Raw genomic sequence first — 13,610 nt, forward strand, 5'->3', positions numbered from 1 at the left:
TAAATAATAAAGAATCATCAGAGAATTTAATAGAGGTTAAACAGCTATGGTGACATGGAATTCATGTATTTCATATATTTGGATGTTATCACTTTCCCTCAAATGAATTATACTAAATGAAGCCAAGTACGAAGTCAAGAAATACCTGGAGTAACATGCAAATTGGAGAAGGAAATGGCAACCCACTCCAGTACTCTTGCCTGGAAAATCCCATGGACGGAGGAGCCTGGTAGGCTACAGTCCATGGGGTCGCAAAAAGTCAGACACGACTGAGCGACTTCACTTTCACTTTTCACTTTCATGCATTGGAGAAGGAAATGGCAACCCACTCCAGTGTTCTTGCCTGGAGAATCCCAGGGACGGGAGAGCCTGGTGGGCTGCCGTCTATGGGGTCGCACAGAGTCGGACACAACTGAAGCAACTTAGCAGCAGCAGCAGCCAGGAGTTGATGATGGACAGGGAGGCCTGGCATGCTGCGGTTCATGGGGTCACAAAGAATTGGACATGACTGAGTGACTGAACTGATGATGATGAAGCCAAGATGACTGTAAATCTTCCATTCTTTGCAAACTTTCCGCTATTCACCAAGCAGTTCTTATAGATTACTTGCCTATTTCACAGGAGTAAACCCAAACTCTCTCCCAGGGACCTTGCAAGGTAATAGAAAGCCAGAGGCAATGGCACTTTAACCTCAGACCACCAGAGAAGAATTCTATGTTTTCAATGTGAAACAGAAACTTTGGTGATTAAGAATTTCTGGGTGTTGTACACACTTATAATTTATATTTTCTTTTATCCATAGATTTAAACCATCCTTTTCTAATTGTTGTTGTTATAGTCGCTCAGTCATGTCCGACTCTTTGTGACCCCAGGGACTATAGCCCACCAGGCTCCACGGTCCACAGGATTCTCTACGCAAGAATAGTGGAGTGGGCTGCCCTTTCCTTCTCCAGGGATCTTCTGGACCCAGGGATCAAACCCTCATCTCCTGCATTGGCAGGTGGATTCTGTACCACTGAGCCATCAGGGAAACCCTCTTTTCTGATTAGGGAGGAGAATTGATAGAAACCTACTTTTTATGATCCAAAACACCAACATTCAAACAAATGACTACCTCACCTTGTTTAATATAAAAATGGCAATAACAAATCCTTTCCATTATTAGGTCTACAGCCTGTGAAGTTCATAGGTCCATCAGATTTATAGTCCATGAAGTCCTCCTTGAACCCTCAAAAAATTTCTTTTCTCGGCACCTTCAATGAATTTTATCTGTATCATTTCTATAAAGCCCTTATAACTATCTGCCTTGCTTTGTTTCTTACTTTCTATCAGACTCCCAGAACAAAGACCACAGAAACATGTTAGCAGATACTAAACAAATGATTTGCTTGATGTGACCTCCCTATTGAGACTTAAAAGAAACCATTAAAATATCTTTATATATGGCAAACCTCATTGAAACCCACTAATTTTGAATGCTGCAGGTAACACTGAAAAGAAAAATACCTGACAAATATTTAACCTACTCAAAAGACAATTTGAAAGTGCCCATTTATAACTACTTGATTCACAATTTATCCCTATTTGGTGATATTGATTTGATTTTCTTATACAATCAATACTGTGGTCCTTAGACAATGTTTTGTTAATTAGGCTGCCTTCCCTCTAGCTTATCTAAGAGAAAATCTGTGGGAAGAGCAATCCTGGTAAATAAGAAATGACCCCATCACCTGAAACATGCTAGGTATATGGTACTTACGACAATCTGTCTCATCAGAGTGGTCATCACAGTCAAAAACACCATCACAGCGATATGTCTTGCTAATACACTGACCATTACTAACACATGTGAATTGAGAAGCAGTGCAGTTAATTACTGAAAATGAGAGAAAAATATTAGAAATTAAGCCAAGGAACAACTGAACATCAAAATTTTTCTAAACATCATGAATAAAAATAAACCATTGTTACAATAGCCAAGATAGGTAAGCAGCTTATTTGGCCATAAACAGAGGAATAGATAAAGAAAATAGATAAAGGAATAGATAAAGAAAACATATATATATAGATATACACACAGATATACACACACAATGGAGCACCACTCAGCCATAAAAAAGAATGAAATTTTGCCATCTGCAACGTGGATGGACTTAGTCATACAGAGAAAGACAAATACCATATAATGTCACTTATATGTGGAATCTAAAAACTAAAACAAACTAATGAAAATAACCAAAAAGAAACAGACTCACAGACATAGAGAAGAAGCAAGTGGTTAACAGTGGGCAGAAGGAAGGGGGCAGGGGTAAGATAGGGATAAGCTACAGGAATATATTACACAACAAAGGGAATATAGCTGATATTTTACAATTATAAATGATTTTAATCTTTGAATGTTAATTAGTATATTGTACACCTGAAACATATAAATCAGTTATGGACTTATAACCTCAATGGATTAATTAAGCAATTAGTTAATTAATTAAAAAAATAAAACAATGTACTTACCACAACCAATCTCATCAGACCCATCAGCACAGTCCTTGGTCCCATCACAGACAAAAGTTAGGGCAATACATCGGTGATCAGGGCAGTGAAACTGCGTAGGTGAACATGTCTGTGTATAATCTAATGTCATCCAAAAACAAAACCAAGTTAATAGTTTATTTCTTGTCCAATGTGTACCAGAGCCAAACTGTACAATGCTTAGGAAATACATAAATTATCTCAGTTGTATGTGTGCTCAAAATTCCTGCACGTCAGGCAGATCGCCTTCTTGGAGAGAGGAACTGAAAACAGTTTCAGAGTCAGAAACTGTGAGGATACTTTGAAAAACAGACCATACGTAGAAGATAAGCATCATGGCCTTGCTTTGGACTACACCTCATGAATACTATGAAGTCCAAGACTCTTCTGCACAGCTAAGCAATGAAACCCAGCCCACAAAATAGGATGGCCTGTGGTCATGGAGCATGGTCCACATGATAACTGGATTTAACTGGATCATGATAACTGAATTTAATCCAAAGCCTAAGCAGAACTATCCTCAAAACCAGGACCCTAGCTGGCAGAAGAGACATAGCCTTAGGGTCAGAAGGGCTGCCTCCACGACTCAAAACAGGAATCATAATATAGTCTCACAGAATGTGAAAGCTAGACGGGATCTTAAAGCTTATCTAGTCCTGAAAAAAAGGGACTAGCCAAATCATGCAACCAAAACAGAACTTAGTCCAGGGAACTCTGCACCCACTCTGTGCAGGTGGGTAAGATTAATGAAATTGAAATGTTCTTTGCCTTTTTATTCTATTGTCTTTTTGCCTGTATAAATAAAAAGAAAAACCAGTAGCTAAACATCTGGGTGTGTTTATATGATTTAGAAAGGGCAATTGTTTTAAATATCTGAACAGTTAGTTGTGGGATTTTTATTTTCCAGTTTCCATCGGGATATTAGTTAAATATCAAAGACAGTCCTTGTTTCGCTTCCATAGAAAATATTTAGCAAGACTTCCCATGTCTTTGCTTTTACAGCCTATTAATACACTGGTTGACAGATGGAATAGAAGTGGCTAAGATATAATGAAAATTATATGAGCATTCAAGGAAAGTACTCAAAGCCTACTCATGGTTCAAATCTATTTACTAGGCTGAGCAGCCAAGAGAAATCAGTTCAAAACTTACTGCATGACTTTTCATCTGATCCATCCTTACAATCATTATCTGTGTCACAGACCCAGCTCCTTGGGATACAGAAGTTATTGTCACAGGTGAATTGATCAGCACGGCAGGAAGTGGGTGCTCGAGTGGGGCAGTTCTGCTCATCGCTGCCATCCAGACAATCATCCTCTCCGTCACAGCGCCACATTGAGGGAATGCAGTGTCCTTCGCGTTTACACTCAAATGCTAAAGGTGAACAGGTAGCATCTACAATAGAAACGAATTGGTCGTAAAGACATTGGTTTTTACAGCCTTTTAAATGAGATCTTACCTTTCAATGGGAGCATTATACAAAATGTGAAAGCCATCACCATTCGCTGATGTTTATTTGGCAACTATTATTTACATATTTTTTTTCTCTCTAAATCCTCACAAGGATACTGCCAGGTACATATAATTATCTGCATTTTTACAGATGAGGAAATTGAGGCTTTGAGAGGCTTAGGCATCTGCCCAAGACCAAAGCTCTAGTTGTCACGACTGTAAGGCCCATCCTTTGCTTCTAAGCTATGCTTCCTCTCATCATATGGCTCATTTGAAATTGATAAAACATTTATGTAAAAACCTGCAGTTTTAAAAAAGAACAGTGCAAAATAAAACTAAACAAAATAAACCTTTAGAAATTTCAAAAATGTACAAATGAGCACTTTTATTTTCAAATGTCATTTCTCTTTCCTTTAATGTCTCCTTGATAGAAATTGCTGAGATTTTTTTAATCTTTCACAATAGTATTTATTATAAATTGGATTACCATCAAAAGATTATAAAGGTTAAAATCACCATTTCACCCATAATCCATTTTTCACCTACAGGAGGAAAAAGGAATACAGTACATGAGGTTTTCAAAATCTATTATTGCAAACACTTATTCCATGATACCATTCTCTCCAGTACTATAGATTAGATCCCATTTATTTGGGGTAGGAGAGGCCAAAATGCAGTGACTCTGCATGTCCATCCAATGTCAGAAAAAAATTTTATTGAGGATAGTCCAAATAATGCTAGAAATCATCTGTAACATTATCTATGAATAATATTCATTGTCTAGCTTTCTAAAAGCCTTTAGAGTACATATTCCTTTTTTCCTATAGGGATAACCTAAGCCTTTTTTTTAAAGTGCACCTCTCTCTCTATATATATCACAGGACGTATCACTAATGTATAAGCTACTTACTAGATGTGGTACATTGAACCTCATCACTGTTATCAAGACAGTCATCGAATCCGTCACAGCGATACTGAAGGGGCACGCATCTGCCGTTGTGACAGGAGAAGGAAAGAGTGCCACACTGCTCCACCGGCGGCTCTCGGGAGGCATTCTCCACACAAGTCAAATGATCAGAAGCCAGACTCATTCCATAGGGGCAACCACACACCCGCTGGGAATTCGGCACTGGAAAGCAGAAGTGGCTGCAGTCGCCGTTTGGATTGGTGGGCCGGCTACAGGCATTAGACCCTGAAAAAGCAATGCCCCCAAACACAGCGGTTAAGCACAGTCCTTTTAGGTTGATCACAGGTTTGGTTTGTGACGAAAAATGAATGGGAAAGAATACTTGTCAGACCCACTATTAGAGACTGACTTCTTCTTGGAAAGGAACATGCCAAATGACACATTCAATTTAAATACAGAGAAGTGCCGAAACGTGTTTTTCCTCCCATATGCTTAAAGTAAGTAGAGTTGAATAGAAATTCTTACACATTAAAATTATCTCAGTGACAGGAAGATAAAGCTATTAGGATATTTATATAGTATATTTACTATACTATAAAGTTATAGTAAATAAGAAGTATTTAAAGGTAAAAGGAGCCACCATATTAAATACATCCATACAAACAACCTGGCAACATTACTCACCTGTCTGGACTCTAGAATCATATACTTTCGCACGCATCACAGAACCAACACCACTTCGGAGAATAATCGATTGTCCAGGATTGTATTTCCCGAATCGAATAATACCACGTCTCCAATCAGTAACATATATATAGTCTAAGAAGAAATATGGTGATAAGTTTACTTGCCACAGCTCACCTGGGAAAATGCAATATGTTTATAATGCTTCTTCTAAATGTGGGAAGCTTCTTTCATAAGTATCTGTTTAAATAAATATGTTTCTGTTTTCCATAACTTGTAATTCTAGAAATGACTCTTTAGAAGCTTATTTTTTTTTTCTTAAAGAAAAAATTTATTTGTTGACTTTTGAGCCTCTGAAGCTAAGGACCTTTAATAAAACAATAGAGTTGGAAGAATACTTCCTGACACAAGAGTGCTAGGGAATAAAAACAGTAGAAAGAGTTGCTAGCATAGATATCTGAGAGAGATCCTACCTAGAAGAAGCCTATATTATTAATAATAGTAGTGATTAGATTCAGGGAAGAATATTGGAATATGGAATATTGTGATGAAACTTAATAGCAATTGGCCTTAGACCTCTATGGGTAAAAATCTTTTTAATCTCAGGATTCTTTTATACAATATGAAATGATGCCTCAGGAGACTGAGTTCTTATCCTAGCTTGAGCACTAAACTGCTGAGTGATCGTCACTGTGTGGGGGCTCATGTTTCTAGTAAAATTAATCTCTAAGTTCTCTTCCAGGTCAAACATTTTATATCCCATGTTTAATGAGAACATTTTTTTTTTTAATTTGACTCTCAGATTTCAAAATGAGCTTTGAGAAGGCAAAGCATAGATATAGATAGTTCAAGAAGGAAATGTTAGTGTATGTTTAGGGATCAATAAAATTTATCCACATAAGTGTTCCTACACCTTAAAAGACAATAATGCTCCACAAAGCTGAAAATGGAAGAGGCCATACAAGATTTTGAACATCAAAAATTCAATTGTGTTCATTTTACCTTAGATACTAAAGCAGGGAAATAAACGCGTATTTCAATAGAGTTTTCCAAAGAAAAAAACAATAACCAACTAAAAATTCCAACTGACCAGAAAATGACTAAGATGTCACAAATTGTGTCATAAAATCAGTTTTCCTTATCTATGGTTTAATCAATGACTAATTCGTCATTGGACTTACTAAATCATATTTGGTCTGACTAGCAATCAAACTGCAAACCAGCAATGAAATAAAAACTGCATTTTTATTTAATTACAAAATATTCCAGCAAACAGCAGAGAAAATTTAACATGTTTATACTGTTCCTATGTGAGAACAAATAGGATGTGTCGGACAGCATTAGTAGAAAGGGAAAAAGAATGCACTGGCTGCATATTTATAACTGACTCAAAAATCTCACAAGAGCACTTAAAATATTTTAAAATAACATGCACTCCTCCACAGAAAACAGGGGGGAATATAGAATATATTTACTAGTTATTCATTCCATACTACATGTGTATGAGAAAGTCTTTGAATTATAGTCAGTGTCTACTTTTTTTAAAAGCAGTATGCCAATGATTCACAGTAGGAAATTTCAGGACTTCTCTGGTGGCTCAATGGAAAAGAATTCACCTGCAATGCAGGAGACGTGGGTTCAATCTCTGGGTTGGGAAGATCCCCTGGCAGAGGGCATGGCAACCCATTCCTGTATTCTTGCCTGGAGAATTCCATGGACAGAAGAGCCTGGCGGGCTAATAGTCCGTGGAGTCGCAAAGAGTCAGATACTTTGTGAGTCAAACTGAGTGACTTAGCACGCATGCAGGAAGTTTCAACTTGAAACACAACTAGCGTAAGTGTAGAGGCTTTGTTGGATCAAAAAATGGCACCTCTCTAACCAGATTAATTACGGTTTGTCAAGCAGAACCAGGGTAAGTTTTAGTTTTTCCTTACCCTCTTGGCCTGGTACAAACTACACAATCATTCACAGAAACCCTATTATCAAGACTAAACACACCACCTGTTTTGTGGTGCCGTTCTAGATTCTTATTCCCAGCAACCGAACCCACAAGAACATGCCTATACTCACAAGAGAGGAGATGGGAGGAAGAAAACAGATGCACTGTTACATAGAAATGTCTCAAACAGAAAAACATTAATATTTCATCAACAAACAATGTTTTATTTAGACATAAGAGCACCATTTCATAAGTGACCAGTTTTTCTGGAATTATGAGATTGCCAAATGAGGATGAGTTTTATACAGCTTGCACAGTATAAATAAAACACTTTTGCTTCAAAACATACCTTGAGAGACAGCAAGTCCAAATGGATGTGTCAACTGATGTACATTGGTCAGGGCTTTTCTGTCTGAACCATCAAAGTTACTGTGCTCAATTTTATCAAAAAAGGCATCTACCCAGTACAATCGTGAAGAACTAGAATAACAAAATACTTAGTTACTGGTTATTCAGAAATTAGAAAAGCACACCTTATACTAAGGGCATTCAAAATCAGGGATTTCCCTGGTGGCTCAGCAGTAAAGAATCCGTCTGCAATGCAGGAGACATGGGTTCGATCCCTGGGTCAGGAAGACCCCCTTAAGAAGGAAATGGAAACCCAGGCCAGTGTTCTTGCCTGGGAAATCCCATGGACAGAGGAACTGGGTGGGCTACAGTCCATGGGGTGGAAAGAGTTGGACACGACTAAGAGCTGGACAGTCCATGGGGTCGCAGAAGAGTCATACACAACTTAGCAGCTAAACAACAGCAATTCAGCTGAACAGCATGTTCAGCTGACACATTTACATTCATTAAGCAAAGTTTAATAGTCTTATGTTCCCCAGAAAAACAAAGCAACTTTCATGAAGTGATTTTCAAATGTCTTAGAAAACCTGAAATGTTATCTTCAAGTTAAGAATTTTAGTTTTTGCCTTATTAAATTCACATTTAGGAAAAATACCGTTAGTGACTTATGTTTGAAAGGTTAAACACATTTCTTCCTATTTTTACTCCTATGAACTGCTTTTGCATTTGATATCTCTAAGCTTGTTTACCCTGTTACCTTTTCCTATATCCTTAACAGATCAATATCTTAAAATTTAAATCTGATATTCCAAAAACCCTCCCATAGTGCATATAGGCAAATACATATTTGTTGACACCAAAGATTTCCTATCCTCAAGATGGCCCCTGTAAAAATTGCACATGACCAGTACTTCATCAAATCCTTCTTCTATTTCCCTGAGTCTTGCCCTATTCTGCTTCCTCTAGCAATTTTCAGAATATTCATTTTAATGCATACATTTTCATCCCAGCAGAAGCTGGCCAACTACAATATGTCTCCCTTAGCAGCAATTTGGGACGATTCCTACTTACCTCCAATCAATGGACAGCCCACTGGGCCACCCAAGAGTAGTGTTTACTATAGGTAAAATGTTAGATCCATCAGCCCATGCTCTCAGGATTTTAGCAGGACGGTACCAAACCGAGAAGAATATATACCTAGAAAAGGAGTTAATAAATCAAAGATGTTAACATTGGCACAAACTAAACACAGATTCTCCAGAGAATTGCTGCAAACTAGTTTTCTGTAGAGTTTATATAAAAAAATACATAGAAAATACAAATAGCATTAAAATGAGCATCCAGGGCAGAGAACCACTGTGCTAGACTTCAGGACTATTGTCACCAAGTAGGCTCTTCAAAAAGACATAATTCAGATTATTAATACTACATGTCCTTGAAATAAAATAAATGATGAGTAAAACAAAAACAGATTTTATAATCTCTCACTTTCTTTCTGGATTAAACATCAAGGATCCACTAGATGACTCTTTAATCATCTTCCACAAGGAATTTGCAGCAAAGCATTTCATTCCTGATTAAAAATGCACCCAAATCAATGTACACAAGATTTCTTACCCAAGACATCTTTTTTATGCTTTTTTTTTTTTTCCGAAGGGTAGCAAAAATGTAAGTGTAGGGGGGCAAAGCTCTTCTCTTTCATGTGCGCCTTAAGAACTAAAATGAGTCTTTTCCAAAAGGTAACTTTCTGAAATGTGACTTCATATTGTTTCAAATGAATGACTGATTAGGAAAGGAATTTAACGCCTTTTTAAAACCCACTGCCAAAGACTTAGCTTAAGATAAATTCACTAGAAAATCAACATTTAACTCTCTATCGGGCAATAAAACTTCTTATCGATACCATCGTCAGTTTTAAAATATGTTAGACACACAGGCTTTGCAGTCAGATAGGTCTGGAATTTTAATACTAACTGTTGCTTAATAGCAGTGGGTCCTTGAGCAAGTTACTTTATCTCTCTGAGGTCCAAAACAGGTCTTGTATACACTCACTCACAAACCAGCTTTTGGCTTAGATGAGATTATGCACTATGTAAAGTGTTTGCTATGTACCCTCAATCAGGCTTTAGTAAGTTACCAGTTATCACTTTTTTATTACTCTATTAAAACATAACTACCTGGTTTAAGACTTTATGGTAAGCTATCAAACTATCAAACATATTTAAATAAAAAAGGTAAGAACTAGAAGGGATGATGTGAAATGCTCTGTCTTTTCTTGCCTGACTCCATCAACAACGCAGTGGTTAAACACTTTGTGGTCTGAAAGACTTTTCATTCTGAAAACTACTGAACGATTTAGAAAGCTTTGGTAAGCTTTGTATCAACGCATTAAAGCTGGGAAGGAATTTGAGCCTTTCTTGATAATTCTGCTGCATATTCTTTCCTTCTCCACCGAATCTGTGACTCACTGTTTGGTCCTATGTGACTATGAAAAAAACACAGTTCAGTGAAGGCTGGGAAAGCCAAAACTTAGCTAAAGGTAAGTGGTAGAGGTAAAGTGATAATTTCAGCATATGCTAAAAGGATACAATCTAAGGTGATTTCAATTTACATGGTTCAATCTTGTATTTACTAAATTTGCCCAATACCTATGGCATCGCTTGTTTTCTTAAGAAAACATGAACATACTTACCCAGCAGTCGGATGAACTATGATTGACTGTGGGTTATTTAAATTCTGGATGATTGTACGTCTTGATTTATCAGCTAGCCTTATGACACTGACACTCCTATAAGACGAATCTGTCCAATAGAGATTCCTCGAAATCCAGTCAAAACTCAAACTTTGAACAGCTGGCACCCTGTTAGCTGTGATAATTTCTCTTCCTGTAAATTAAAATATGGACATGGTTTAAAGTAAGCATATTTTATATGATATACATTTTCCTATCACTGCATATTTAAACTTTGTGTGAGCACGCAAAGAATATTTCAGTAACATGAAATTCTTTAAAAAAAAAAAAATAAAGCAACTGTAAACTGCAAAGCAACACATGAGATAAACCTAGAATCTACTCATCTCCAAATGTCTGGATCTCAAAGAATAGATATGATTCTGTTAAACAGAACCAGCAGTGGTATGGCCTGGATTTACTCCCTTGTTCAACCTTTCAGAAAAAATTTCTCAGTACAGAACATCTGAAGAAGAGATACCTGAGTTCACATACTCACAACCACCACCCACAGACAGCACTGATAAGCTGACACTGCCAGGTACGACTGGGGGTATCTGGGAGGCATTCCCGCCCAACCTTCTCATCAACAATTCTTTCATAGCCACAAAGTTGCCAAGTTTGGGAAAGACCAGCAGCCAGAAAGGAAATCAGAACTGGTATGAAGAGAAACAAAGACCACTTTTTCCTTTGTGAATTTTTATGCCTTTCCCCCTCTTTTTCCTTTAAAAAAAAAAAAAATGTGAATCAGAGTAAACAATCACACCTCTTTCTTTTGAAGGAAAAAGTCTAGTCTTTTTTCCATTTATTTATATGAGAAATTATACAAAGAAAGTCCTCTGTGTGCTAGACACCATACTAGACATTGAGGAAACATCATACTACTAATAGTATTACTAACAGCAGCTTATACTGAGCACTTAATATGAGCCACCACTTCCCTGATGGCTCAGACAGTAAAGCATCTGCCTACAATGTGGGAGACCGGAGTTCAATCCTGGGTCAGGAAGATCTCCTAGAGAAAGAAATGGCAACCCACATCAGTATTCTTGTCTGGAAATTCCCATGGATGGAGGAGCCTGGTAGGCTACAGTCCATGGGGTCACAAAGAGTCAGACATGACTGAGCGACTTCACTTCACTTCACTTCATGAGCCTGAAACGAGCCCAAGTACTTTACATGAATTCATCCATCCTCACAACAGCTCAAGAGCAGGAATTACTATTATCTCTACTTTCCACATGGGGAAACTGAGTCATGTAAAGTGAAACGTCTTGAGAGAAATGTGGACACTGTCTTCAAGATATCTATAATGAAGTAGGAGAGGGGAGAGGAGGCAATTAGGGCAAGAGGGAAAGCAATAGAAGAATATTGGCTGCTGTGATGGTGGTATGCACAGGATGGTATGGAAATTATGGCAGGAAGTGCAGGAGGATGAGATGCTTAACCAGCATCACTGACATGAATATGAGTAAACTCCAGGAGATGGTGAAGGAAAGGGAAGCCTGGTGTGCTGCAATCCATGGGATTGCAAAGAGTCAGACACGACTTAGCAACTGAACAATGACAATAGGTGTAGAGAGGTGTTTTGCTTTTATTTATTTATTTATCTTGGCCCCACCACATAGCATGCAGGATCTTAATTCCCTAATCACGGATTGAACCAATGCACCATGAGGTGGAACCAGAGTCTTAACCACTGGACCACCAGTGAAGTCCTAGGGAGAGGTTTCCCAAAGGAAGCGGTGAATGAAGGGCTGTAGAAAAGATGTGGAAGTGGGAAGGACAGACACTGAGGATTCCACATGTTCAGAAGCATGGCTACAGGTTAACAAGTTAATGATAGAGGCTAAAAGAAAGGAAGAAGTTTGGGTGACCACCAGATTTGGGGAGGGTGGGGCGGCAGGTAAAAGGTGACACCTTTCCCTTGGGGCAGGAGGTCTGGAGAAGAGGAAGAATGGTGAATATTTAGACGAATTGGTTTTCAGGTGATCTGTGGGATATCCAGGTGAAGTATCCAACAGGCAATTGGTGCAATGGATGTGAAAACCAAAATGTGAGCTTGGTTTGAGACTTTTAGCACTTTCTGCATGAAGCCTTCCCTGACCTTTCCCTTCATTCTCCAGGTTAGGAAGAAAAGCATTCAGGAAATGGCCTATCATAAGTTTCCCTACACTAATTTATACTTACTACATTAGATGCTAACCAAAGACACAGAAGATGCAGAATTATGTGGAAGAAAATGCACAATTAGAAGAGAGGACCCATGTTGAACACTAGAGATCACAATTGCATATAGGACAGATAAAGAAAAAACAAAGCTAGTGGAGGTGATGGAATTCCAGTTGAGCTATTTCAAATCCTGAAAGATGATGCTGTGAAAGTGTTGCACTCAATATGCCAGCAAATTTGGAAAACTCGGCAGTGGCCACAGGATTGGAAAAGGTCAGTTTTCATTCCAATCCCAAAGAAAGGCAATGCCAAAGAATGCTCAAACTACCACACAATTGCACTCATCTCACACACTATTAAAGTAATGCTCAAAATTCTCCAAGCCACGCATCAGCAATACATAAACCATGAACTTCCAGATGTTCAACCTGGTTTTAGAAAAGGCAGAGGAACCAGGGATCAAATTGCCAACATCCACTGGATCATCAAAAAAGCAAGAGAATTCCAGAAAAACATCTATTTCTGCTTTATTGACTATGCCAAAGCCTTTGACTGTGTGGATCACAATCAACTGTGGAAAATTCTGAAAGAGATGGGAATACCAGACCACCTGATCTGCCTCTTGAGAAACCTGTAGGCAGGTCAGGAAGAAACAGTTAGAATTGGACATGGAACAACAGACTGGTTCCAAATAGGAAAAGGAGTTCGTCAAGGCTGTATATTGTCACCCTGCTTATTTAACTTATATACAGAGTACATCGTGAGAAATGCTGGGCTGGAAGAAGCACAAGCTGGAATCAAGATTGCCGGGAGAAATATCAATAACCTCAGATATGCAGATGACACCA

At 38.1% G+C, this 13,610-nt stretch overlaps 1 protein-coding gene across 1 annotated transcript in view; it reads right to left on the bottom strand.

Moving 5' to 3' along the window:
• The window catches only part of LRP2 (LDL receptor related protein 2), a 176,348-nt gene that overhangs the window by 85,093 nt on the left and 77,645 nt on the right, over window positions 1–13,610 (bottom strand). The window contains 8 exon segments of the mRNA XM_070357974.1: window positions 1,760–1,876; window positions 2,512–2,631; window positions 3,682–3,924; window positions 4,892–5,173; window positions 5,573–5,707; window positions 7,861–7,991; window positions 8,931–9,056; window positions 10,552–10,744. Coding sequence (XP_070214075.1) covers window positions 1,760–1,876; window positions 2,512–2,631; window positions 3,682–3,924; window positions 4,892–5,173; window positions 5,573–5,707; window positions 7,861–7,991; window positions 8,931–9,056; window positions 10,552–10,744 — 1,347 coding nt within the window.

This window comes from Bos mutus, chromosome 2, assembly GCF_027580195.1.
Source record: "Bos mutus isolate GX-2022 chromosome 2, NWIPB_WYAK_1.1, whole genome shotgun sequence".
NCBI lineage: Eukaryota > Metazoa > Chordata > Mammalia > Artiodactyla > Bovidae > Bos > Bos mutus.